Below are 16,249 nucleotides of genomic sequence, written 5' to 3' on the forward strand. Positions count from 1 at the left end.
CTCACTGCGTCTGCCTCCTGACTCTAACACATGCATCATCTCTTACGTACTCACTCTACTCCTCACTGCGTCTGCCTCCTGACTCTAACACGCATGCATCATCTCTTACGTACTTCCCTACTCCTCACTGCGTCTGCCTCCTGACTCTAACACGCATGCATCATCTCTTACGTACTTCCCTACTCCTCACTGCGTCTGCCTCCTGACTCTAACACATGCATCATCTCTTACGTACTCACTCTATTCCTCACTGCGTCTGCCTCCTGACTCTTCCAGAGGAGCCACTTTGGTGTTGAACACACGCCTGGTTTGTGGATTTGAAGCTCGTGGGAAGTAACACAATCTTGACAGGCAAACTCTGATTCTCCTGCACAGTCCGCTGAAGCACTCGATGTTCTGAGGGAGGCATGATTTTTCCATGTTAGAGTCAGGTCCAGGTGGCAGGGGCATTTCTTCTTCTACCCTGCTGCGGTAGACACATGGGGCAAATGCGGCCTTGGTCGGTGGGGCATGGCTCGAAGTGGGGCTTTTCTTCTGGGAACACCATAGAGGCATGGAGGCACTCTGGTTTATCTTCTGCCCTGATAGTGTCAGGACATCAGGCAGGTGCTGTTGTGAAGGTTGTGTGTGGAAAAGGCCAAAGGTGGGCTCACTGGCTCTTCTTTTTAGGTAACGACCAGATGTTAAAGAAGAGACTGGAGATGGTGGAGGTGCAGGGCCAGGGTCTGCCGTAGTGAATGAGGAGGTGGAGTCAAGCCCCTGGTGTTCCTGTTCTTGTAGTAACAGGTATGTCCCCATTATCTCATCGTATTTCCGCTTCTGCAGTGAGTCAAAGATCTCATTGGCAGCAAACCCATGGTCAAACAGCTTGTCAACAATTTTAGGATCTGGGTAGGGGTCACTAAAGATGTTTTCTTCAGGGTTCTTGACCCATGGATGGTGCTGAATATCTTCAGTGGAGGGCCTCCTCTCTGGGGCAACTGTTAAGATTTGGTGAATGAGATTTTCAAGTTGCCCAGAGATGTGAGCTGGGATGTTATACATGCCAATAGTGATCTTTTTCTCGGTCTCTTCCAGGGTGCTTCCTCTGAAGGGGTGGTGCCCAGTTGTCATAAAGTACAGCAGCACACCCAGACTCCACACGTCTGCCTTCTTCCCATCGTAGCCCTCCCTCAGAACCATTTCTGGGGCATTACAACTCTTGGTTCCACAGCGCCCATACAGCACAGTGCCAGCTCTGCACCTGGTAGCAAGGCCAAAGTCTCCCAGCTTGACATTTCTCTGTGCATCTAGCAGGATGTTTGGGGGCTTCAGGTCTCGGTGGACGATGTCATGGTCATGGCAGCACCTTAGGGCTGACACTAGCTGCCCAAATATTACCTGTGCCTGTTCCTCCGGCAGCCTGCCTTCTTCCTTAACCAGTTGGTACAGATTGCCTCCCGGCACATACTCTGTTATTATATAGCAGTATTTTGTGGTCGTTAAAACCTGGAAGAGGCGGATGATGTGTGGATGTCGCATGGTTTCCAGTACTGCTATCTCTGATAGAACGAGGCGCAGGTGTTTCGTCACATTTTCTACAACTTTAATTGCGACGGGCATGCCTGTGAGGCGATGGAGGGCCAGTTGTACACAGCCAAATCCACCCTGGCCGATGGTGTACAGTATTTTGTACTGCTTGTTTAGGCTCCCCTTTTGGGGGAAGCAGGGCATGAGGCTTGGTGTTTACTGGCCTCCTGTCCAGAAAGGTTGTGCCGGAGATCAAATAGACAGCTCCAATTAAGACACGAATGAAGGAGTCCCACAGGTCACAGAACCAGCTCCCTGGTCTCTGGACAGAAATGCAGCCCAGGCTACAGCCTTCTATGCAGGCCTCTCATTCTTCCATCTCAGTGACTGTTTGTGAGGTCAGAGCAAGAAATGGACCAATAGCAGCAGGCTGTAGCCTGCAGTGACTGTCTCCCTGTCTGACCACAGGCAGCTTTCCCCTACTTAGGAAAAGGCAACTAGCGTCCCCCAGCTTCGGCTTCAGTGGATCAAAGAGACTGATGCTTACTCGTTGAGAGATTCCAGCCAGCACAGTGGCAGTGACCTTTATAGCTGTATCCTAAGGACCTCAAACTGTGTCTGGCCCTTTAAGGATGGGATACAGTTTGAACAGGTATCCTACAAAGAGACAAAGTCCTTAGGAGATTCTGTCAAAGCCATGTTTACAGTCTTCCATTCTTGGGGCCAGGGGAATAAAGGGCATGGGTATGGGGAGCTCTTGGTCACTCTCTATCCTGAACCTGTTAGTCCCGGTCCTGGTCCAGGGGCTTGCTTCTGGTGTGATGGAACAGGGCACTTTAAGTGTGAATGCCCAGAAAGTAGAAGGGAGCCCCCTGGGGTCTCTTGGGCTTGAAGTTGCTTTCTTCTTTAGGAAGCAGTGGTAGTTGGAAGAAGAGGACTCTAGGCTGTTATTGTGCCTGTTCACCTCATGGCGTCCTGGGCAACCACTGTGGTGACTCAGCTCCTTATAGATAGGAGATCTGATTTCTCTCTTGTGATCCTGAGTGTTGATTGGCCTTCTGACCAGTGACCAGGGACGATCAGGGCAGCTTCTAGAGCACGATTGCCCCCTCTCATCTGCTTCTCGAGCCATCTCCAGTCAATCCTGTCTCATAGTTCCTGAGAGTCTCTATTTTGGATCTTGCCTCTGAACCAGATTTTAATCTCTTGCTGTCTTTGAGACAAACATAAACTAGTTCATAAGGAGTGGTGGGAACTGAGAGACCAAAGTAAAACGTCTACTCTGTTCCGACTCATCTTCCCAATCGTGAGCACACCTCCTCCTCCTGAAGGAAGGGACTAGGGCACTCCATGGCAGTGGGGCCAGCATTCATGTGCTTGTTGTCCCACACCATGACCAACAGCATCTTAGGGAGGAAGGGGTTTATTTAGCTTGTATATCCCAATCAAAGCCCATCACCGAGGAAAGTCAGGGTAAGGACTCAAGCAGGAGCAGAGGCAAGAGCCCTGGGGTAAAGTTAGCTTGCTCAGCTTGCTTTCTCATATGAAACAGGACCACTGCCCAGGGCTGCCCCTCCCCCCCACAGTGGGCTGGTAGAGCTAGAGCGTCATCAGTGATGAAGGAAGTGGTCCACGGAATGATCACAGGATGAAGTGATGGAGCCAATTTCTTATTGAGTTTCCCCTCCCCTGTGACTCATTTGTGTGAAGTTGGCAGAGCCAACCAGTACTCCTGCCCTCTCTGTCAGAGACTTCTTCCTTCCTGCTCTGCATACTGAGAAGTGGCAGGGACTATTGAGTTGGTGGCTCCAGGATCAAGATGTATTTATCATCCACAGTGTGTCTGTCAGCAACATCTTCCCGGTCAGGAGCTCACTCAGCTTGAGTCCACAGTGTGTCTGTCAGCAACATCTTCCCGGGCAGGAGCTCACTCAGCTTGAGTCCACAGTGTGTCTGTCAGCAACATCTTCCCGGGCAGGAGCTCACTCAGCTTGAGTCCACAGTTTTTTTCCAGATCATCCTTCTGTGCCCTCCCCTCCCCTTGTTAAGCCCTCCTGTTTCTTGGCCTGAAGTGATTTTTGTGAAATTTTTTTCTTCCCTTTAAGTGTACCTTGGATTCCCAGACCTGAACCTGCTCTGGGTACTATGACAGGCTCTAGGTTTGCTTAAGAGGCAGATATCTGGGGCACATATCTGAGGGTGTTTCTGAAAGAAGTGTCTCTGAGTTAGTAAGACCCGCCCTGAAGATTATGTGTGGAACAGTTCTTCAGGCTGCATCGCCAGCAGTGAAAATCCGAGAAAACTCCTGGAACCTCAGCAGACAGCTGTCTGGAACTCCTGACTGTGACCAGTTGTTGTCACTGGAACCTCAGCAGTCAGCTGTCTGGGACTCCTGACTGTGGACATAGTGTGACCAGTTGTGAAAATCTGAGAAAACTATTGGAACCTCAACAGTCAGCTGTCTGGGACTCCTGACTGTGACTCAGTGTGTGACCAGTTGCTCTCACCGGAACCTCAGCAGTCAGCTGACAGGGACTCCTGTGGACACACATTGTGACCAGTTGCTCTCACCGGAACCTCAGCAGTCAGCTGACAGGGACTCCTGTGGACACACACTGTGACCAGTTGCTCTCTCTCCTTTGACCTGCTTTCCCCACCATGATGTACTGTGGCAACAAAGTCTGAGCCAGAGCATACCCTCCTTCTTGGGTTGCTTTTCTTAGGTGTCTTCTCATAGCAAGAAGAAAAGTAAGTCCCAGATGTCCCCATCAAAGCTGGAGATGTGCTCTCGTCCTTCTTCCTTTCCCTTTTCCAAGTCACAAAGGGATCACCAAAGCCTCCCTAACTGTGGACAGAACCTCACCCTTTGAGACCACACACATTTCTACCGATTTTCCCTCCCTCTCCTTGTACTGACCAGGAGGCAAGTCTGCTGCAGACCCTTACATAGATCTACACTTGAGGTGGACAAAGGAAGGTGCTCACATCTTGAGATGAATTGCCTCCTAGACTGCTGTGTCTGTGTGCGATTGTCTGCGCATGAGCTTGCGGTTCTCCAATGCCCTAAACGGAGGCAACTGGCCCACTACAGCTGGTTAGTGCTTTTCTCATTTGGCCCTCAAATATATAATAATGAGATACTAAGCATGCAGCATGATCATTTTAGAGAGGAGGAAGACTCAATACTAGGAATGCCAGAAGACTCAAAAGCAAGGAAATCCTCTTAATGGAGCTATTTCCTTCCTGCCATGGACGCAGTCCTGAGAATCATGACCCTTCTGACATCACAGGAGTAGAGAAAAGCCCATTAGTCCTAGCTCTTGGTCATGGCCCTGGGACAGACTGCAGAGCTCAGCAGAGGCGGAAAGATGTCCTAGAATGCCAGCCTATTCAATGAGGACAGTCACAGCGCCCCCTGTATGTGTCCCGGGGAAGCATCAGGAATAGGATTGGTAGACAGAGGCTGGTTTCTCCAAGACACTGGAGATTAGGCTCAAGGGTTTAGGTGTGTGTGTGTGTGTGTGTGTGTGTGTGTGTGTGTTTGGATGTACATACATGTGTTTTGTATGTGTGTCCACTCAATGGAGTCCAGGCATCTATGGACCTGGTAGATGAACAAGGAGACTGAGAGCATCCTAGAGCCCTCCCTCTGGTTTCCCACAATAAAGACAACTGCCAGGGGCCAACCCAAGCAATTGACGGGTTTCAGAGAACAGACAAGGAAAAGGCGATGTAAGAATTGAATCAGACCATTGATGGTTGGAAAATCTCGAAGCCTGATTGGCTAGAAATCAGGGTGCTTTTTATGTATATCTAACTTATTTATTTATATACAACTCAGTTGAGAGTTCTAAAACATAGATCATATCATTTTGGTCCCTAGACATGTATTTAACTTTGTCTTGTGTGTCTGAGGTCATATGTTTAGTCATCATTAATAAACTGTGATAGAACATATATAGCATTTACAGTCACTTTCCATCACCATTCACATAACCCTACATCTGGGCCACTCTTGCTGTTTCAAGGATGCTAGTCTGGCAGATGGCCATGTCCCAAGTAGTACATTATTAAACCTGAATGGACACAATGCCAATTTTCAACAGATCCAAGAAAAATCCTCAGGCCAAAGCTACTGCAGAAATTATTCCATTTCTGGCATAATGCAGTGTTTACATTTTTATCATTATAGAATGTATTTATATGTCTAATCCGAATACCATTTTGATTCTACAAACCGATTTTAGATTTGTTGAGAAAGCAACCAGGAAATCCAATCCTACACAAAATCTCTTCAGAGGAAATACTACAAATAAGCCTAACGACGGAGAGGAAATGTGTGCCACTCATCCCAGCACTTGAGAGGCAGAGCAGGCGGCACACCCTTGAGTGTGAGGACAGCCTGGTCTCCAATGTGAGTTTCTTGACAGTCAGAGCTACACATTTAGACCCTGCCTCAAAAAAAAAAAAAAAAAAAAGAAAGAGATGAAGAGGAGCAGAGGAAGAGGTGTAGAGTGAAGAAAGAAGGAAGACGAAGAGGAGGAAGAAAAAACATGGTGCTGGAACTATGCCAATACCACACATCTACAGAAACAAGACTTGTCACTGGAATCAAATGGAGGACTGAAAATAAGTCCACATGTCACGACTCACCTGAATATATCTAGTTGATGAAGGAAAACTATAGGTAAAGGAACAGCTTTCTCAAAAAATGTTGTAGGGAAAACGGAAAATCAGCATGTAAGAGAGTGAACTCCTCATGACCCCACATCTGGATCGTTCTGAATGCATCAAAGCCACAAAGTTAAGACCTGAAGTGCTACAGGAAATCAGAGCACACTTTACCACATAATCTAGGAAATAGTGTCAGGAATTCACAAGCGGGCTTATGTGAAACTGAAAACAAACAAAGGGAAAGTGGCCACTGTAAAGGGACACCTGCAGAACAGGCAAAAAAAACAGAAAGTCATCAGCTCTAGATCTGATTGACACTTCTAACACATGGAAAGCTGTAAATGACACAGCAGAAACCACTTCATCCAATCCATGAACAGGACAGTGAACTGAGGAGATGGTCCTCAGAGGAAGAAAGACAAACTCGAACAAGTGTTCACCATACTCATTATCCATGATAGGGGATAAAAAGTGTTTGGAAGTCACCTCTCACCCTGGTTACAATGGCTAGTACCTAGGAAAGCAAGGCCAACAGGTGCCGTGCCGGGCAAGGTGTGGAGAACATGGATGCTTACACACTGCTAGTGGGAACTGAACCTAGGGGCAGCCTCCTTGACTGCCAGCACTGAGTTCCTCAGAGAAACTAAACTAGGATTGCTGTCTAACCCATCAATGGACGACAGGGATGCTTACATAGCCAGGTTCACAATAGCTCAAAAAAGGAACAGCCAAGATGTTCGCCAACACATGAACGGGGACAAGAAATCTGGAACATTGGGACATGGGTAACTGCAGAGGAAAATGAGATAAGCAGGAATAGGTCTACCTGAGATCACTGTGCTAAAGTGAACTAAATAAACCAGGCTCAGAGACAAGTGTCCGATTTTCTGTAATAAGCTGAAGCAAGATGCTTGTTTCTGTATTCCATGTCTTTCTGGGTGAGTGTGTGAGTGTGTGTGTGTGTGTGTGTGTGTACGTGTCTACGCGCGTGTGTGTGAGCATGACTGAGTGAGCCTTTGTGTTTGACTGTGAGCACATGTGTTTGTGTGGATGTGGCTAGGCTTGGGACATGAAAGCAAGAGTGGGCCAGTGTGAGAGGAGAAGAGAAGAACTCTTGTGGACAAGACACAGGAGGCATAGTATGAAATACATAAGATGTAAATTCAGGCTGAGGAAATATTTGAGGATGGAAGGAAACCCACACAAAGGGGTCAGGAGGAGTGACCAGAACAGGCAGAAAAGGAAAGAAAATGGTGCGTGCAAAAGCATGTACACCGATACATAACCTTAATGAAGGCCATTATTTTTCTAAATGGGTGTGGAAAAGAACTTTAACGGATATATAATACTCCATTAAAAAATACCCACAATTGAATAAAGAGCTAGGATGTAGACAGGATGGTTGCTGAATCTCAATGACACCTTTCAAATCACAAGATTCCAACAAAAAGACATACCGGCTGACACATATGTGTAGAGAAAGACATGGGGACATGCTATTATAGCAGCAAGCCCTGGTGCTGCCCTTCAGGTGGTATTCAGCCTTGATGGGACCAGTATTGACTATTAGTTGTGCCGTGAGAATCTGCCCCAGGCCAGGCCACCACTTGTAGGAACATGAAGTGACAAACTGTAGGATGCTGGCCACTGAGCTCAAGCGCACTAGTGCCAGCCTGGACACCCATCTCTGAAGAGGATGGCTGGAGTAGGCAGCAAGACTGTGATCAGTACTGGGATGGGGGATGTGGAGCTGTTGTCCACTGGGAACAGTTGTCCAGATTGGAAGACTCTGCTTACAGATCCAGTGCCTGGCAAAGTGACAAATGCTCAAAGCACAAAGTGACCAATTCAATGTCACCATACAGTTCACCTAGACAGAATGTACTGAGTTCTGTGAGGCCTGACATCACAGTGTTGAGGCCAACATGGGGAGGACGAGCCGGATACCCAATCCCTGTGTGCCCTGCATGCCCAGTCTAGAGGAGACATTTGCTGTGCCAGAGGCTTCTCCACAGTGGTATTCCAGGGGCATGCTGTCAAAGGACACTGCTTGCTTACTATATACTTCATCATTATTCCAATCCTCAGTCTTCCACATCTGAGGAGCCTGAGGGAAGGACTCTGCAGATTTGTCAGAAGGTAGCCACATGTCCTATGCCCCTCCAGTTCCAGTCAGGACAACGAGACCATCTCTGTCCCTCAGAATTGCCTTGGTTGTTGTTTAGGGGAATCCTCAACTACCCAGGCCCATGCCATCATCTACCCTATCTGGGATCTGTTGGAGCGCGTGAAGGAATGGGTCCTGCAGATCCAAAGCTACAGGATTTCCACAACACAGAACAGCAGGATTAACAATGAGGAGTTCCAGTGATGGCCAGCCCAGCATCAAGAGTGTAGCAGAAACCAGAGGCCTTGAACCAGACCAATGACTCTTTGCAATGAACACTTGCAAGTGAAAATATATGAATAAAAGGGTCTACTGCATCGCTCACTACATCACATTGGTGTGGGAGGTCCTATATATGTGTTGCTTTTATTGGTTAATGAATAAAGAAAACTGCCTTGGCCTGTTGATAGGGCAGAGTGGAATTAGGCAGGGAATACTAAACTGAATGCTGGGAGAAAGAAGGAGGAGTCAGGGAAAAGCTATGAAGCCCCTTAGGAAACAGACATGCCAGACATTACCTGGTAAGCCACAGCGTTGGGGCAATACATAGATTAATGGAGATGAATTAATTTAAGATATGAGCTAGTCAGAAATATGCTTAAGCTATTGGCCAAACAGTACTGATTTCCAATTATTCAATAATATTCATTATTTCAATATGGTTTCTGTGTGGTTATTTTGGGACTGAGCAGACAGAAACAAACAAGTGGCCTCCTACAACATCACATTATAGCTTCTGTGACTAAATTGATTCTTTTCCTTCTCTTTTCTTTTTTCTCCTAAATTTTATATTATTTTATTCTGGGGAGGAGGAGGTTGTAAGGGCAGAGGGTGGATATGAAGGGATGGGGAAATGAATGGAATGGAGATGCATGATGTGAAAGACACAAAGAATAAATAAAAAGAAGAGAAATATTGAGAGTAGACACAGTTGGCTCTTCCAAATCAAAGGAGTGATGCCATCTTCTCAGTGCTTAGCAAACTGTTACCTATGGGTTTGCAACATTTATCTTTACTATGTTTAAATATGACTCTTGAATTATTAGATGTTTGTTTTTGTCCAGGAATGATGGCACAGACCTTTACTCACAGTATTCATGAAGCAGAGGTGGGAGGATCTCTGAGTTGGATCCCAGATTGCTCTACATAGTGAGTTCTAGGACATCTAGGGCTATATAGTAGACCCTGGCCTAAAAAGTAAAAGAATAATAATAAAAAATAACATAAATAACTTCCATTTCAATCTCTCTCATATTTCCCAATTTTTTGTTAAAATTTCTGCCACTTCATACACCAAAACACGCAAATATTTCCTTGTCCTCATATTGCTGAGATGAAATAATAGCTACTTTAAAGTCCTTGAGCTGGGCATGGAGGCAAACTTTGAGAATCAGATGTGAGAAGCTGACTCGGGAAGTGTGCTCAAGGCCAGACTGGGCCATGTAAAGATGTATGTGACTAATCATAAAGGAGTGAAAGTTTTGTCTGATAAATTCTTTCCTGAGGATGGCACTTATTGATTTCACTCTCTTTGAAAACTTGATCTTCTTTCCCTGGCTGCATGTGAGGAGAGGCATTAAGTTCTATCCCAACCGTGGGCCATCACATGTCTCAGACTCTGGATCCTACCGAGAGGCCTTGACAATGTTTCTGTTTTGGTAGGAAACCAACTAGACTGTGTCCTAATTGCTACCCAGTGAGTACAATGTATGAAGGTTAAAAGCAAAGAGAGAAGAAATGAAACTATCCATATTCTGCTCTAATCTAATACTGTGATCTGCCACCCCCCAGGGAACACTGTCAAGTCTTCAGCAGAATGCACCATGTCCACAAAGATCCATTTGGACAACCTGAAAAAGGAGACCATGAATTCAACTGACATTTTGGACTATTTAATAGAGGTATCTGTTGTACATGTGGCTTTAGTTCAACATAAATACAGCATTTTTCTCTGGAAACATAACCTGAGTTGGAAAGGAAACCTGAAGAGAAGACACTTGAGTTCACCAACTTGTTTCTCCTCAGCATGTTAGCAATGATCCCAAAGGAGGGTTCTGGCAGCAGTTCAGGACTCAGGCCCAGGGCAGGAATGAGGGAAGACTCCTTGTATGTCAAAGGCCCTGCTCAAGTCCAAGGCCTGCACTTGTGTTCCCCTGCTCAGCTTCAGATTCCTCACACAGCCCCGGAACGAGGTCTGGCTGGTCAGACAGTTCTGCTTGACGTGGGCTGTTGAGAAAACAAGACATAAGCCTTGCTCAATTTTGTTGATAGGGTAAGTTGTACATTAGGAACAAAAAATTATCTAAGTGGATCTTCTATCAAACTAGGCTATTTCCCACACACGTGGCTTTAGCGGATGGCAGAATTCCTCGGAACTGTTAACACTTGAAGACATAGCCGCGACTTGAAAAATCATGCAACAGGCGTTAAGGATTTGCAGTAATTTCTCGGGACATCTTAAATGCTCAATTCAAAATGCAAAATTGGTGCAAGAGGGTGAAGCCTGCCTAACCCTGTGACCTTGGAACCATCTAGGGAAGAAGTACGATCATCCCACCTGCTTGCCATCAGAACCAATGTTCTCAATGAGAAATGTGTGTGTGAGGGTTATGCTAAATTCCCCAAGAATGTTTAGGTATGATATTCCAAACAGCTTTTCTAAAACGGTGAGACTTGTCACTGAACCGTGTATCTCTCTATCCCTAGCCTGTATTCCTCTGAGGTTCTACCTTCCTGGGACTGGGCTTCCCATAAGGTAAAGAGACTGGAGTCATACATACCAGGATAGCCGCCCACATAAATGGGATCATTAGTGTCGGCCGAGGTGGAATGGGTGTGAGGACTTTCAGCCCTAACAGGATTCCCATCCACAGTCAGGGCAATGCGGTGTTTGCTTTTCTGGGCTTGGAGCATGTGCCATTTCCCGTCACAGAGAGTTCTGGAGGCTCTGGGCTCGTATGTGGCTGTTATCCTACCAGCGCCATTGTTGACGTGAAATAAGACCTGAAGAAAGCAAACACTTGGGTGAGGTTTTCTGTTCAAGACCACCGTCTTCTTTGCACTAGATCTCAACCAGAAGACCAAGAAGCCATGGAGCACAGAGCATTGATGAATTGTTCCCACTGTGGGAAATCTAAGGGCCAAGAACCTGGAAATGAAATGCTAAAAACAAGCAAGTAGGTTCATGGGAGCCTGCAAGGAGACTTCTGTTCCACTGGACTTCTCTGTGTGCTCTGGTGCCTCCTACTTACGTGGACACAGTCAGATTGGCTCAGAGCTCACATCAGTGACCTCACTTTAATCGAGTTATCCTTTCATTCACATTTATTTATTGTGTGTATCTGTGTGCCCATGCATGAGCACATGCAGAAACCACAGACCAACTTGCTGGAATTGGTTCTTTCCTACCATCCTGTGGATTCTGGGGGTTGAACTGAGGTTGTTAGAATTGGCACCTGGCATTTATGCCCAGGAAGCCATCTCGCTAGCTCCTAATTACCTCCTTAAAGTCTAAACAAGATCACATCCTGAGAGGTGAGAGTAGGTAGGGCTTTAGCATGTGAATTTGAGGGACACCATCTTCGTTGCCTTCCAAAGGGAACACTGAAGCATCTTATAATAAAACTGGTGTCAGAGCTCACCAGGAGAGGGAAACCCAAGACGCCAATGTCCATAGTTTCTGTGGCTTAAGTGTGGCACGGTATACATGCCCATTTCTCTCATGTGCCAGATAGTGGGATGGATGGTAGCTCCAGCTGAAGATGCAGCCCTGGCGAAGACACTTGGGAAGTCTAGTCCCCAAGGGTTGAAGTGTACATGGTCTAGGAGGTGTCACCACCCAGTGGCAGCACTGAGACCTCAGGCCATTTGTGCCAACAGTCAAACGTATATGGGCCCCTGAGGACCAACTTCAGGGGCCCCAACTAACACCCCACAGAAAGAGAGGGGACCCCAACTCCCCTCCGCATGTTCATGTGGCCCCAAAGGGGAGGAAAGGGAGAATGAACACCAGGAACAGCTATGGCATGGAGGTAGGGCACCTACCTTGCCGTCTACAATCTCTAGGCCAATGGCATCCACTTTGGCACTGCTGATTCCCAGAAGGACACCATTCTTAGAGGAGGTGCGGAACTCCAGGGTGATGTTTAAATCTAATCGCACTCTGTAGCCTTCCTTGACTGAAAAACACGGCACACTGTTACTGAGAGAACCCACAAGATGGACTTTCCAGGCTGCCTTTGGCTGGCTAAGCATTCATGGTATTGGCCAAGTTCAAGATCATGCTACACTCCCACCCCATCCTCTGGGTCTCAGCTCCTCCATTCCCCAGTAAGAAGAAGCATTGCTTTTTTTTCCCTGCTTCTGTTTGTTTTAATGGAGTCTTGCTATGTAGTCAAGCTGTCCTGACTCTGCGTCCTGAGTGCTGAGATCACGGATGTACACAACCATTGGTACATTGGTACACTGCCATTGAAGAGGGTGTCCAGTCACAAACCAGAGCAAGCACCGGCAGGGACTTCCGTCATCTGCAGCCCTGGGGACATCTCGTGCCTTCAGTCTGGTGATCTTTCCATGTGTTGTAGATTTATCCCCCTTAGACTTTAGCTTCTTAATTTGTATGTACCTTGGATAGCATCATTTACTGGTTTGAATCAGCCTCTACAGTAGGTGTTTTCAAAGTGGGAATTGAATAATTTTATTCTTTAATTCAAGGGACAAAAAGAGTTGGATATTGTTAATAGAAGGCATTTGTCACCATGCCTGGGGTTGACAATAGAAGGCATTTGTCACCATGCCTGGGGTTGACAATAGAAGTCATTTGTCACATGCCTGGGGCTGAATAAAAAGGGAAAGGTGATGCTATCATAGCCTAGACAGAATAAATGTCCTACTGGCATATGTTGGAATTACAGATGCACACGCCTGCTTTTTTTGTTTGTTTCTCAAGATACGGCTTCTCTATGTGTAGACACGGCTCTCCTGGAACTAACTCTGTAGACCAGGCTGGCCTCGAACTCACAGAGTTCTGCCTCTGCCTCCTGAGTGCTGGGATTAAAGGTGTGCGCCACCGCTCAGCTGACACACCTGCTTTCTAATTCAAAGGTCTTTATTAACTTGGACAGGGAACATGCCCTACATAAACCTGGGGAAGGTGCAGATGAAGCCAGGAGCTCGTGACTGTCCAGATCTGCAGGGAGAAGGCCTCGTTAGGCCTCCTGCAGGGCACAAGACTGGTGCAGGCTTCTGCACAAACAGGAAAAACACTAGAAAGAGATCAGAGCACTGAATGGAAGAAACACGGTCTTAGGCAGTCTTTCCAGCTGAGTCCTAGCCTCTCAGTGTTTCCTGGATCCACATCAGCTTAGAGTACACACTAAACCCAAGACGCTCCTTCTAGATGTCAGCTTAGAGTACACACTAAACCCAGGTGCTCCTTCAAGACATCAGCTTAGAGTACACACTAAACCTAGGGTGCTCCTTCCAGACGTCAGCTGAGAGTACACACTAAACCTAGGGTGCTCCTTCCAGACATCAGCTTAGAGTACACACTAAACCCAGGACGCTCCTTCTAGATGTCAGCTTAGAGTACACACTAAACCAAGGTGCTCCTTCCAGACATCAGCTGAGAGTACACACTAAACCTAGGGTGCTCCTTCCAGACATCAGCTTAGAGTACACACTAAACCCAGGGTGCTCCTTCCAGACGTCAGCTTAGAGTACACACTAAACCCAGGGTGCTCCTTCCAGACGTCAGCTGAGAGTACACACTAAACCCAGGGTGCTCCTTCCAGACATCAGCTTAGAGTACACACTAAACCCAGGGTGCTCCTTCCAGACGTCAGCTTAGAGTACACACTAAACCCAGGGTGCTCCTTCTAGACGTCATTAAACCCAGGGCATCCCTTCCAGACTGTTAAGAGCACGTACCAAGAGCTGCATATCCACTTCCTTCAAAGAAAGTTCCTTCTTGGGCCAATGCATAGCACCTGTCCACTGCAAAGGCAGACGTGGGGCTGTCTTTATCCAGCTGTTTGCTGTTTACTGTCACTTCCCCAATGCAGGCAGGGATGCTGTGGGTCGTCTAAACCAAGAGAGACAGGAGAGGAGGTGGCGATGATGACACAGGGCATCTTTCTCCTGTACTTCACTGAAACTGTCTTAATAACGCACATTACTCCATCTTGGTTTTTAAAGCGTAATTGTGGCAATCCCTCACGTGAATGTTTCGCTTTCTCCCCTCACTCCAGTACTTTGGTCATAATGTAGTGGAAGTGTGTTCTCTCTTTTTCCTAAAATACTCCTGGAATCTAGACTGCTTTTCTCACTAAAATACCATACAATTGCCTGGACTTTTCCCGAGTTGCTTTGGGACTGCATGTCTTCAGAAAAGGAGAAGTTCATTATCTGGAAGGCAGAAAAAGCTGGAAGGATGGCTCTGAGGGTAAGCCCAGCACATGACCTATGCACATGCGCTGAAGGGTCTGCACCTTCCAGTGAGCCCCAGGTTCAGGCAGAATAACTTAAACAGAAGCATCAGAGAATGATGGCCTTGTACGAAAACACAACCCCAGCAAGGTGGCCGCTGCTTACGTTCCCAATGTTCCTGGCCCTGTAGTGGACAGGAAGGCCTCCAAGGTACAGCTTCCCTTCCACATCCAGTGTCGTTGCATTGCCCACCACAGTCACAGTCGGGGACTCTTGGCCATCAACAGTCAGGAAGCCCTTTCTTTTAACGTACTCCGTCTTGACCTGCACGAGATGAAAACATCTGGAACTTGTAAACTATTTGAGAAAACTTTAACAGTCTGTGTTTCTTAGATCTTTAAGAGCCCAGGTTTTGTGGAGGGCTCGGCCTGTGGCACAGCCAGAACTGAGGATGTGGCTGACGCTTATGAGAAACGGGAAGACTACAGCCAACCTCCAGAACCCTGGTTACCAGCAGACACCACAGTGAGCGGCTCGGTCTTTTCAGGCCACAGCTGGGCCTTACTAGCTTCCTGTCAAGTCAAACACATTTTTGAGACCTTCAATTCATTCCGAAACCAGCTGCTGAGTGCTTAGTGAGTGTTCAGAACAAGTGCCTGGAAGGATTCAGGAAGCAAAAAAGGGCCCTACTGACAAGATGCTTACATCACTTGGAGGTGATGTCAAACATAAGGCCAACGCGGAATCAAAATGCATAGCTTCCCTCCAAGAAAATGCAATCAGTACCAGAGATGGAGGGAGAAAATTTGGGACAGGAGACAGGGCCTCCCGAGAACTTACCGTGTGCCATTTGCCATCACTGAGCAGTGTAGGATGGGAGACCTTGGTTCGGCCCTTGCCAAGGTCAAACATGAAGTGGAGGCGGCCCTCGTGGAGCTGGAGTGTGGCATAGTCCATTTGGTTCTGATTTGCCATGTAATAAATAAGGCCACTGGAGGCAAATGTCCGAATGTTCAGCTGAACCTGGAGCCTGAGCAAGAACAGGAAGTCAGTGCCAGGGATCAGGAAGGTCAGCTTCCTGTGTTACCCACTGCTGCTTCAGCATGTGTATTTAGCTTCTCAAGAGAGTGTTCATTCACTTGTGTGCCCATTCATGGCACAGAGGGCCACTCTGATGGGAACAGTTCTATGACAGTCAACGGGGAGTCCCTTAAGTCTGAAAGGAAGGCTAGACCATGTCACAGTTGTCCTGTATCACTGAGAGGCCCACGGGTGGCTGTACTAAGCTGTTAGAGTGGACTGAACTCTGAAAAGATTATAATTCAGTTAAGCCCCGAGTGTCAGAAATGGGCAAGACTCCCCCACAGGCCAAGAGGAAAGCCTTCATTTGCTTTATGACAATACAGAGTATGTGACCAAGGGAGCCTGATGGGAGTTGACAGATGGGACCCTTGCCTGGGTCCTTGTGGGCAC

General features: G+C 47.2%; 2 protein-coding genes across 2 annotated transcripts in view; both read right to left on the reverse strand.

Annotated features, from left to right (window-relative positions):
• Positions 1-240: 240 nt before the first annotated feature.
• LOC121442778 (putative sperm motility kinase W) lies at positions 241-1,713 on the reverse strand. The gene has a single exon (XM_041644389.1). The coding sequence runs from the start codon at positions 1,711-1,713 to the stop codon at positions 241-243; it is 1,473 nt and encodes a 490-aa protein (XP_041500323.1).
• Positions 1,714-10,357: 8,644 nt separating this feature from the next.
• Positions 10,358-16,249, reverse strand: part of LOC121442781 (laminin subunit alpha-1-like) — a 120,216-nt gene continuing 114,324 nt past the window's right edge. Inside the window, exons 58-63 of the mRNA XM_041644393.1 lie at positions 15,617-15,806; positions 14,942-15,100; positions 14,279-14,432; positions 12,395-12,528; positions 11,131-11,353; positions 10,358-10,576 (exon numbers count right to left, since the gene is read on the reverse strand). Of these exons, the coding sequence (XP_041500327.1) occupies positions 10,416-10,576; positions 11,131-11,353; positions 12,395-12,528; positions 14,279-14,432; positions 14,942-15,100; positions 15,617-15,806 (1,021 nt within the window). The 3' untranslated portion in view covers positions 10,358-10,415. The remainder of the gene's footprint in view (positions 10,577-11,130; positions 11,354-12,394; positions 12,529-14,278; positions 14,433-14,941; positions 15,101-15,616; positions 15,807-16,249) is intronic.

Source organism: Microtus oregoni, unplaced genomic scaffold, assembly GCF_018167655.1.
Source record: "Microtus oregoni isolate MIOR12 unplaced genomic scaffold, Mior012 000095F_ref0000231, whole genome shotgun sequence".
NCBI classification, from domain to species: Eukaryota; Metazoa; Chordata; class Mammalia; order Rodentia; family Cricetidae; genus Microtus; species Microtus oregoni.

What these genes read in the sequence shown, in the direction of transcription:
- LOC121442778 (XM_041644389.1), bottom strand. Translation starts at nt 1,713, where the DNA reads ATGCCCTGCTTCCCCCAAAAGGGGAGCCTAAACAAGCAGTACAAAATA.